Source organism: Liolophura sinensis, chromosome 8 (assembly GCF_032854445.1).
Source record: "Liolophura sinensis isolate JHLJ2023 chromosome 8, CUHK_Ljap_v2, whole genome shotgun sequence".
Taxonomy (NCBI): Eukaryota; Metazoa; Mollusca; class Polyplacophora; order Chitonida; family Chitonidae; genus Liolophura; species Liolophura sinensis.
This window is the reverse complement of record NC_088302.1, coordinates 22,921,446-22,933,835: the sequence shown is the minus strand read 5'-3', so window position 1 is coordinate 22,933,835 and position 12,390 is coordinate 22,921,446. Positions and strand designations below refer to the sequence as shown.

At 39.8% G+C, this 12,390-nt stretch overlaps 1 protein-coding gene across 1 annotated transcript in view; it reads left to right on the top strand.

Annotated features, from left to right (window-relative positions):
- LOC135473333 (protocadherin Fat 4-like) overlaps nt 1-12,390 on the top strand; it is a 59,782-nt gene that overhangs the window by 28,015 nt on the left and 19,377 nt on the right. The window contains exons 6-7 of the mRNA XM_064753182.1: nt 1,428-3,164; nt 10,550-12,317. Of these exons, the coding sequence (XP_064609252.1) occupies nt 1,428-3,164; nt 10,550-12,317 (3,505 nt within the window). The remainder of the gene's footprint in view (nt 1-1,427; nt 3,165-10,549; nt 12,318-12,390) is intronic.

The following is a 12,390-nucleotide window of genomic DNA, read 5'->3' as shown; positions in this document are numbered from 1 at the left end:
TATAAATTAGAAAGCTAAACATTGAAAGTAATATTATAGAATATGAACAAGTTTATGTATTTTTCACCTATATATGTAAAATGTTGCTGTTCACTGTGAATTGTTTCGAATCGTTATTCCTGGTTACGTACCAGAGTTTCTAGTGGTGAAAAAGCAATCTGGGCTTCGAAGCAACGACCCTTACACTCTGGCACCTATAATACTCAATAATCATTGCCGAACATTTAGACCATTCTGCCAACAGGTGTTCCCAGAAAGACATGAGGAAGTTGACGGGTGAACTTTATAAGCAAATATGTATTACCCTTTGACAATCTGAATAGACCATGCATGCTGTAATTTTAAAACAATAATTTTGGAGTACTTTAATTTTGCTCTTTTCAACTGTTGCAAGGGTAACATAACTAAGCCATGGCCAAATTTTTTACAGATGGCAGTGGGTGGTTTAATTTTTTATCAATTAATGGCAATAAATTTACTACGTCTACAACCAATATTTTTTTTAAACATGTACGTTGAAAGAAGATAGGGTGTAAAGGAAATCATATTCGAATACGTTTCCTTTTCGGTTATTGTTCAATCAATGTCACAGGAGATAATCCCTTAGGCGAGCTACGGGATTTACAGATTAATATATTACAGACAACCAGGTGAAATACAAGAGGCATAGAGAACACGGTAGGGATTATCATTCAGACAGGAGCCGTCGGAAGGCCTCCCTTAGTGGTAGATAATCAGCGAAGAACAAAGCTAATACAAGTGGAGAGGGAAATGCGGGGATATACTTGGCGGGGGTCTTCGGTGGATTATATGACCAATTCTCGGTCCAAGATGTCTTATATAAGTCTGAAGACGACTTCTCAGTCAATCAAAAACCAACCAGCCTGTGATAAGACAAGGACTTTCCGAAAAGAAACCGCTATTCTTGTTCATGAACAAGATAAACGCTGAATTATAAAGGTAAGAATTATTATGCAGGTGGCTATTAGGCCTGATTTCTAATGTAAAATTTTAAAATATTTTACTTTAAACTGCTTTATTGACATTGAGAACAAATACTCGAGTATTATTTGCTAAACCATGCTGTAAAAGCAATAAAATTAATATATTTTTACACGCGCTGTCGATGTTCAAGGATTTACGGTTTTTCAGTCAGAGAAGCTTTTCACCACTGATTCAGGTGTTGTCATTTTTTGTGGAATATGAATGGGTTTTAACCAAGGGTGAACCAGGACAGAATTGTTCCTCGTAACATATGAAAATATGGAATTGTTTGAATAATACCGATTTAATTTATTCTATTTCACATGATATTTAGAGTGGCCTAAGACAGGTGAAAAGCCAAACCTGACATTTTCGGCGACCATACTGCACCAGAGATCTTCTTTTATTTACACTTAGGTACACACATAAACCATGGGTTTTAGGACACGAGCAGTTTTTCTGGTGCTGCTGGTCATCGACGTGGATGGACAGATAACTTCTCGACAGGTCATCGCTATACCAGAAGACACTCCAGCGAACACCGCCATCGGTGATGTTTTCAACGGGAATGGAGGTATGACCACAGCAAAACACGGCGTTAAGCCCATGTGTTCTATTCTCAAACGAGGCAACCCCTTCGCTGATTATTTCCAAATCACAAAATCAAGTGGTGACATTTTCCTGATGAAAAGTTTAGACCGGGAAGAAATCTGTGATCATACGGAAACGTGTTTAGTGAAATTGGATATCGCTGTGTCCTTGGAATTCAAATTGGTTGGCATTTTCCGTTTTGATATCATGATAACTGATGTTAATGATAATGCGCCTTTCTTTCGCGAAGAAGATGTCCAGTTGGAGATTTTTGAAGATGCTGACGTCAACACGACGTTTCCGATCCCCTCTGCCATTGACCTAGATATGGGAGATAACTCTGTGATCACCTATCAGATTTCTCCCGCCAGTGAAATGTTCGCGTTGGATGTTACCAATAACCTGGACGGTACAGATGATCTGCGCATAAGACTTACAGGGATACTTGATAAACAAACACAGCAACAACACCGACTGAGACTGGAGGCTAAAGATGGTGGATCACCTCCGAGAACAGGTACCACGACAATAGTTATATTAGTACAGGCTGTTAACAGATCACCTGTGTTCACAACTGTGCAAACTACGGTAACTGTGGAGGAAAATTCCGCTATCGATTTACCTGTAATCCAGATGACGGCCAGTGACGAGGATTCAGGTGTGAATGGCCAGCTGAGTTACAGAATAAGCGCAGATACAGCGATGATTTACCCAGGTATGTTTCATATTGACCCCCTATCTGGTGATGTGTTCACCCTGAAGATGTTTGATTACGAAGATGAAAAGCTCTACCGACTGATTGTGGAGGCTGTGGATGGGGGTTCGCCGCCACTGACGTCAACGTCAGTAGTTACGGTGAACGTTTTAGACGTAAACGACAACGTCCCCGAGATCACAGTGAACTTTCTTTCTAGCACTGACGAAGCTTTTGTCTCCGAATCGGCAGAAAGGCAACATTTCGTGGCTGCGATTTCAGTGAAAGACAAAGACTCTGGTGTGAACGCGGACATTACGTGCATTGTGGAGAATGAACACTTTTCGCTGATTCCTCTGAGCGAAACCGAGTTCCAGCTTGTACTGAATGTCAAGCTAGATAGAGAACAGTCCTCTCGGCATATTGTTTTGGTAACGTGTCACGACAGCGGAAAACAACCCAATGTTGTGTCAAAGGAAATCGTTGTCAACGTTTTGGATGAGAACGACAACGCTCCAGAATTCACACAAATAAATCCCGAGGTCTATATATACAAAAATGTTAGCATTGGGCAAGTGATATTCCAGGTTACTGCTGTTGATGGCGATAAAAATGACAATTCTAACGTCAAGTTTGCGATCATTCCGGAGAATCAGTATTTCTCTATCAATCAGAACTCAGGGTCTGTTTCTGTCAACAAACCACTTGATTCGCTGAATGAACCGAAAGTGATATTGACTGTTGTAGCAACAGACAACGGAAGCCCGTCAAAACACACCAAGATAAGCATCACCGTTTCCTTTGTGCCAAACCCCAGTTTGAAGGACACTCAGTCTGAGGATTTCCTAACTAATACAGACAAGTCGGAAATGTTTCCTAATTTGATGATAGTTGTGTTTGTTATAATTCTGACCGCTGTTGCTTCAGTCAGTTTGATTATAGTAATTTGCTGTGTTAAGAGACGTAGCTCTGATGACACTGATGCAGAGTCGCAGATGTCCACTGATACACTGAGGTCAAGAATTTCCGTTATCAGCACGGAGAAACTTACCATTAAGATATAGCACTGTTTAAAGAAAACTATGTCGTAGTGCTATTTAGACTGTTTGAACTCCAGTTACGTTTATTACTTACTTCTTATTTGTTATGGTATATAAATTTTGGTATAATTTTTTTAATACATCTAATAAAATTTACTTTTAAGTGGAAAAACATATTATGTTGAATTATGCTTTCCGTGTAAGGATAAATGAAAAAAGAAAGAAAACATCGTCCAGGCAGTGATATACTATGGGTATCTAACAGTTCAGGAATGGGGCCTCTTGTTAAAATGAAATCCATGGTGGATAAACCTCATTTTAACATGGGAAGACCTGCCCGGTGTCAAACAAGAAGTCGTGTTACGTCTTGCACTTAATGTCTTTGATGCCTTTGTCAGACTATAGTCTATTTCTTCTAACCAGTCACCTATATTGAGCTGTCTGTAAAATCAGTCATACTCGCCAACAAAATTGCCTTTGGTCAGTGACACGTAAGAACGCAAGCTCTACACATGAATATGTTTGAATTTCATTTTCTTGCATGAAAAATGTTAGAACAATTTTCATAATTCATAATGTTAAAGCCCATAAGTTCGGTCATAATTATTTAAAAACAAACAGTGGCATGCTGGATATATAGCTGGTTTGAATTATCCCAACACCAGTTACCCAAGGTGCTATTGATTTGACTGTAAACTCTGTAAACCCTGTTTCTGACACTGCCATGATTGAAATTGTTTACACTTTTTAGTATAATGCAACGTTAATAGATGAATTTTTTTTTAGCTCTTGTAGTGTATGATCTCACGGCAGTATGATTTCATAGATTGATGTAGCAACCAATGTAAAACAAAGTAATCTATTCGCAGAGACAGTAAGTAGCACAGGCTTTTTTGGAGCTTGTTCTAAGGCCTTGATGGTGCAACCAATGTAAAACAAATTACTCTCCAAGCTCATTGCCGAGCATTCAACTTGCTTTTGAATAATTATGACGTCACCCGAGGCAATGAGTTCTTGATGTCGAAACTAAGTTTGTGAAGTTTAACATTTTGAATAAAAAGTATTTTAAGTGCATTTTCTGTGTAACTTACGTGCAGAATTGGGTTGTTACATGTCACTGACTAAGGACAATTTTGGTAGCAAGTATGGCCGATTTTACAGAGAGCTGGATGAAGCCGATTGGCTAAAAGAAATAGACTATAGCAAACCAGACATACGCCACAAGAACTATTTGCTGCGTATTTTATTCTGCGTGTACTATCGGTCGCTCATTGTCTTTTCCGCCTTCAGGTATAAATAGCTAAACAAATTTTCAACATCTTCGCTTGGCTTCAGACAATTCGAATGGAAGATGTACATGTACAGTCAAAGTTAAAGCAGTACATATTACAGCGCTTATGTGTGCATTGAAGTATAGAAAGGTCAGCAGGCCACATTGCGTAACAATGATCATTACATGTTTCTGTGAGATTGGTAAGGTGCCTGGCGAAGGGCGATGGTTTACCACAGGCTATCAAGTTTCCTCCAACCATGAACCTGATTCCTGTAATGAAAAACTCATCGACTTATTTATTCATTTATATGATTGGTACTCTACGGCGTACTCAATAATGCGTCGTATTAGTGAAACATACCTGAGTTCAACACCAATCAGTCATTCAACCAATCATGGAATCAACATATTTTTGACTCACATTTAAGATGTTTTTTTTGAACATTTTTATGTTTTAAGAAAACACAACAGGACCGCATGTTGTTGACTTAAATGGGTTTATAAGTCGAGTGCAGTTCATATGTGAAGTTTGGTTTTTAAACCCGTCCATGGACATGCAACTGGTAGATTCGTCACTCTTGGTGTTCGTGGGGGTCTTGGTGACAATAAGTGTAATTTTTTTTCCTTCGACAGCTGTAAAGTGTGTATGTCTCACACGTGGGAGGTCTTGTCAGTAACTCATTAAAGGTCGGTGCCTTACTTCTGGGTTCCTTCACCCATAAAAATGAACGCCATCGTTTAAGTGAAAACAACTATCAAATAAACCATTACTTGATGAAGAATCTTTCCCCCCTAACGTTACTCGGGTATGTAATCAGTCGTTCATTCCTGGCTTTCCGATGACGATTTGTTGTCGAACTGTTAACGTAGTAGTCGTCCATTAACACAGAACTATGCTCAGTCTGTTTTATGGCTTGGGCCGAGTTGCCATTACGAGGGAAAAGGTACCTTCTTACTTGTGTTTGTTGTTATATTATCATAGATAACAAACTCAATATTTGTGTTCAAAGAGAAAGCAAATTTTATTTTATGGAATTAAACAACTATACCAAAAATTAAGTCTAGTAGTAAAAGAACTCCATACAGAAATAAACAAAAACACTAAACTGTCTTTTGAAAATCCACTATAGCACTAAGAGATTGTTCCATAAAACATCGATCACAACCAAAGTGCTAGATTTCATTTTCGACACTTGTAGCAAGTTTCTCTATGCTAATAACAGATATTGTCGACCCACATTTTTCACCAGGTTTTTGTGACTCCTCATCAGTGTCCTTTGAGTTACCTCCCCTAACACAACAGATTACTAGGATCAAAATGATGGACGCTACACCGCTCAATATTATTACACACGCAACTATCATACCATTGGAATCCAGGGTTGACCTGGACGAGATAGTGACAGTAATGTCCATACTTGATTGCTTGGGAGGGCTGCCGCTGTCCCTGGCAACAACAGTCAGTGTCACTTCCGGCTGACCGAGTGAATCGAGTGATTGAGTGACGAAAACAGATCCGGAGTTCCGATCGACAGAGAAATATTTACTCTCCGGAACAATGGAATAACTTATTTTAGCGTTGTCATTTTCATCGTCATCAACAGCAGTCACATGACAGATGACGTTTCCGGCCTTAGAATGTTTGTGTACAGAGATCTTAGGTTCTGCATGTATGAATCGTGGAGCGTTGTCGTTGTCATCCACAACGTTGACAACGATTTCTGTGGACACGATGTTTGACTCCTTTCCGCCGTCATAACATGTGACCAAAACCGTGTGCTGATTTGAATGCTCCCTATCTAACTTTGCCTTCGTCACTAGCTGGAATTCATGTTGACCAATAGCAATCAGGAGGAAACTTTCCTCATCTATGGCACACATAATGTCCGCGTTCATACCAGAGTCTTTGTCTTTCACTGAAACCGCCGCCAAGAAATGTTGTACTCCTGCTGATTCGGAGAGAAAAGCTTCGTCAGTGCCAGAAAGAAAGTTCACTGTGATCTCGGGGACGTTGTCGTTTAAAACGTTCACCTTAACGACAGACGTTGACGTCAGTGGCGGCGAACCCCCATCCACAGCCTCCACAATCAGTCGGTAGAACTTTTCATCTTCGTAATCAAACATCTTCAGGGTGAACACATCACCAGATAGGGGGTCAATATGAAACACACCAGGGTAAGTCATCGCTGTATCTGCGTTTATTCTGTAACTCAGCTGGCCATTTACACCTGAATCCTCGTCACTGGCCGTCATCTGGATTACAGGTGAATCGATAGCGGAATTTTCCTCCACAGTTACTGTAGTTTGGATTGGTGTAAATACAGGTGATCTGTTGACAGTCAGAACAGATACAACTATTGTCGTGGTTCCCGTCCTCGGAGGAGATCCGCCATCTTTAGCCTCCAGTCTCAGTTGGTGTTGTTGTGTTCCCTTATCAAATTTTCCCGCCAGTCTAATGCACAGGTCGTCTGTACCGTCCAGGTTTCTGTTAACATCCAGCGCGAACATTTCACTGGCGGGAGAAATCTGATAAGTGATCACAGAGTTATCTCCCATGTCCAGGTCGGCGGCAGAGGGGATCGGAAACGTCGTATTTACTTCAGCATCTTCTAAGAGCTCCAGCTGAACCATTGGTTCGAGAAAGAAAGGCGCGTTGTCATTAACATCAGTTACTATAATATCCACAGGGAAAATATCAATCATCTTGGATTCCGAAGACAAAGCAATGTCTAGTTTAATTATACAGTGCTCTGTATGGCGGCAAATTTCTTCTCTGTCTAGATGCTTTTGAAGGAAAATGTCACCATTGGATTTCGTGACTTGGAAATAATCAGCGAAAGGGTTGCCTTTTCGAAGAATGGAGAACTTCCATTTGTCTCCTCTGGGGTTATCCTTCAAAACATTAGTCTCACCAAACGCCAAAATATTCCCGATAACGGCGTACACTGGTGTGTCCTCTGGAATGACGATATGCTGAGTCAAAATTGTGATTCCATTAGCGCCACAACACAGCAGAGCAAGTATTGACTGTAGATACATCATGGCTGTGCGTCGTTATGCTGTACTCCCTAATGTGGCAGTAACTTCACCCAAGGTTTAAAGATATCTTCTGATGTAGTACAAGTTATCCTGTGAAATAAAAATATTTTAAGTTATTTATTGATTTGATTGATTTGTTATTTATTTTATCGGTATTTTACGCTGTACTCAATAATATTTCACTTATACAACTGCGGCCAGCAATAGGGTGGGAGGAAGCAGGGCATAACCCGGGGGGAAACTCAGGACCATCCGAAGACCTTCCCACGTACAGCCGATGAGGCAGCCTGCAGAAGCTGGATTTGAACTCACGGCGACCAGATAGATAAAGGCCCCTGATTTATTGCGCCGTGGCTCCCTTGGCCACGGAGGCCCCTATATTCTAAGCGAATCAAAACAATTATACGTTCTTTTAATTTTGAACAGAAGGCTAAAGTGCTTTTCATAATTAAATCAACATAAGTGTTTGGTATTTCTAACGTTGTACATTTGAATGATAAAGTTCTATACTTTTAGCTGATCACGTTCAATGAAAAAAGCTTTTCAACTTTGTTCACAAGTGCGTCAATGTATAATGTATAATTAGTTGAAAACAACAAAAATATCCCGTGACATTTGTATTGGTATAATTTAACGTAAAACTTGCCACATTTTTGGTTGAACAAAAAAAATTAGTTTGTGGAAATGGAATTGAAACTCATTGTACATGGACCCGTGGTACCCTATTCTTGTGGATATAAAATCACATTGAATGTTTTAACAAAGATAAATCAAACTTAGACTTATTTGACTGATGTTAACGACGTAAACTGCAGAAGGGCTCACTGATGTGAAAGTCATGGGTTTTATGGGGGAAGGAATCAACATTTATCATTTCAGTCTCAAAGTAACTGTGATTTATTTTGTCTGCAAGCTTTTGACGAACATTGTTACATGAAAAGCATTGTTGTGAAGAAAAGCTATTCATATTATATCCCTATGTGCCTTTTAGTGTTTCTAAACCAACCAAAATTTTACCACCGCTTAAAAGAGGGTTCTCTTTTACATGGGGATATCTTGTAACAATATATGTTGACGTTAAATCAACTACCGTTATATATGTTCTTACAGGCCAACTGGATATATGAGAAAGCTATGACAACACAGTTAATATTGTGTGACGCACAATATGATGTACCACTATATATGGGAAAAATAAATGTCTTATAAATCGTGGTTAGCTATTGAAGTTGTAGTGATACATCTGCTGTAGCGATTATGTTTGTCTGTGTTGTGTTTTGTCGGTAAGAATAAAAGGTCTACGCGGAGATAGCACGCAACAAGGTTATTATTTCGAAGAAAACGTTGATTAAATGCGCAATTGATCTTACATGTTTTAAGGTACTAGAGAGCCTTGAAGTTTGCCGCTAAAGACTGTCCTCCGTCCGGGATTATGACGTCAGGTGTGCAAGTATTTCCGTTATTCTGTGTGTTGATTAAACTTGATTAGGTTGAGAGATTGAACAAACATTAACCTGTTAATCCTACATCGTCTTAACATGGTGGAGGATTAAGGCGCCAAGTTTTCATGTTCCTTCTCTAGTTCAAAGATCACTGCGTTATAAATTAGAAATCGAAACATTAAAAGTAATATTATAGAATATGAACAAGTTTATGTATTTTTCACCTGTGCGTGTAACAGCTGTTCACTGTGAATTTTTTCGAATCGTTATTCCTGGTTACGTACCAGAGATTCTAGTGGTGAAAAAGCAATCAGGGCTTTGAAGCAACAACCTCACAGTCAGGCACCTATAATACTCAATAATCCTTGCCAAACATTTAGACCATTCTGCCAACAGGTGTTCCCAGAAAGAAATGAGGTAGTCGACGGGTGGACTTCATAGCAAATATGTATTACCCATTTTGATGATCTGAATAGACAATGCATGCTGTAATTTTAAAACAATAACTTTGGAGTACTTTAATTTTGCTCTTTTCGACCGTTGCAAGGTTTTTTTTTATTTTTTAAACATGCATGTTGAAAGGAGATAGGGTGTAAAGGAAATTATATTCGAATACGTTTCCTTTGCAGTTATTGTTCAATCAATGTCACAGGAGATAATCCCTTAGGCGAGCTACGGGATTTACAGATTAATATATTACAGACAACCAGGTGAAATACAAGAGGCATAGAGAACACGGCAGGGATTATCATTCAGACAGGAGCCGTCGGAAGGCCTCCTTTAGTGCTAGATAATCAGCGAAGAACAAAGCTAATACAAGTGGAGAGGGAAATGCGGGGATATACTTAGCGGTGGTCTTCGGTGGATATATGACCAATTCTCGGTCCAAGATGCTTTATATAAGTCTGAAGACGATTTCTCAGTCAATCAAAAACCAACCAGCCTGTGATAATACAAGGACTTTCCGAAAAGAAACCGCTATTCTTGTTCATGAACAAGATAAACGCTGAATTATAAAGGTAAGAATTATTATGCAGGTGGCTATTAGGCCTGATTTCTAATGTAAAATTTTAAAATATTTTACTTTAAACTGCTTTATTGACATTGAGAACAAATACTCGAGTATTATTTGCTAAACCATGCTGTAAAAGCAATAAAATTAATATATTTTTACACGCGCTGTCGATGTTCAAGGATTTACAGTTTTTCATTCAGAGAAGCTTTTCACCACTGATTCAGGTGTTGTCATTTTTTGTGGAATATGAATGGGTTTTAACCAAGGGTGAACCAGAACAGAATTGTTCCTCGTAACATATGAAAATATGGAATTGTTTGAATAATACCGATTTAGTTTATTCTATTTCACAGGATATTTAGAGTGGCCTAAGACAGGTGAAAAGCCAAACCTGACATTTTCGGCGACCATACTGCACCAGAGATCTTCTTTTATTTACACTTAGGTACACACATAAACCATGGGTTTTAGGACACGAGCAGTTTTTCTGGTGCTGCTGGTCATCGCCGTGGATGGACAGATAACTTCTCGACAGGTCATCGCTATACCAGAAGACACTCCAGCGTACACCGCCATCGGTGATGTTTTCAACGGGAATGGAGGTATGACCACAGCAAAACACGGCGTTAAGCCCATGTGTTCTATTCTCAAACGAGGCAACCCCTTCGCTGATTATTTCCAAATCACAAAATCAAGTGGTGACATTTTCCTGATGAAAAGTTTAGACCGGGAAGAAATCTGTGATCATACGGAACCGTGTTTGGTGAAATTGGATATCGCTGTGTCCTTGGAATCCAAATTGGTTGGCATTTTCCGTTTTGATATCATGATAACTGATGTTAATGATAATGCGCCTTTCTTTCGCGAAGAAGATGTCCAGTTGGAGATTTTTGAAGATGCTGACGTCAACACGACGTTTCCGATCCCCTCTGCCATTGACCTAGATATGGGAGATAACTCTGTGATCACCTATCAGATTTCTCCCGCCAGTGAAATGTTCGCGTTGGATGTTACCAGTAACCTGGACGGTACAGATGATCTGCGGATAAGACTTACAGGGATACTTGATAAACAAACACAGCAACAACACCGACTGAGACTGGAGGCTAAAGATGGTGGATCTCCTCCGAGAACAGGTACCACGACAATAGTTATATTAGTACAGGCTGTTAACAGATCACCTGTGTTCACAACTGTGCAAACTACAGTAACTGTGGAGGAAAATTCCGCTATCGATTCACCTGTAATCCAGATGACGGCCAGTGACGAGGATTCAGGTGTGAATGGCCAGCTGAGTTACAGAATAAGCGCAGATACAGCGATGATTTACCCAGGTATGTTTTATATTGACCCCCTATCTGGTGATGTGTTCACCCTGAAGATGTTTGATTACGAAGATGAAAAGCTCTACCGACTGATTGTGGAGGCTGTGGATGGGGGTTCGCCGCCACTGACGTCAACATCAGTAGTTACGGTGAACGTTTTAGACGTAAACGACAACGTCCCCGAGATCACAGTGAACTTTCTTTCTAGCACTGACGAAGCTTTTGTCTCCGAATCGGCAGAAAGACAACATTTCGTGGCTGCGATTTCAGTGAAAGACAAAGACTCTGGTGTGAACGCGGACATTACGTGTATTGTGGAGAATGAACACTTTTCGCTGATTCCTCTGAGTGAAACCGAGTTCCAGCTTATACTGAATGTCAAGCTAGATAGAGAACAGTCCTCTCGGCATATTGTTTTGGTAACGTGTCACGACAGGGGAAAACAACCCAATGTTGTGTCAAATGAAATCATTGTCAACGTTTTGGACGAGAACGACAACGCTCCAGAATTCACACAAACAAATCCCGAGGTCTATATATACAAAGATGTTAGTGTCGGGCAAGTGATATTCCAGGTTACTGCTGTTGATGGCGATGAAAATGACAATTCTAACGTCAAGTTTGCGATCATTCCGGAGAATCAGTATTTCTCTATCAATCAGAACTCAGGGTCTGTTTCTGTCAACAAACCACTTGATTCGCTGAATGAACCGAAAGTGATATTGACTGTTGTAGCAAAAGACAACGGAAGCCCGTCAAAACACACCGAGATAAGCATCACCGTTTTATTTGTGCCAAGTTCTAGTTTGAAGGACACTCAGTCTGAGGATTTCCTAACTAATACAGACAAGTCGGAAATGTTTCCTAATTTGATGATAGTTGTGTTTGTTATAATTCTGACCGCTATTGCGTCAGTCAGTTTGATTATAGTAATTTGCCGTGTTAAGAGACGTAGATCTGATGACACTGATGCAGAGTCGCAGATGT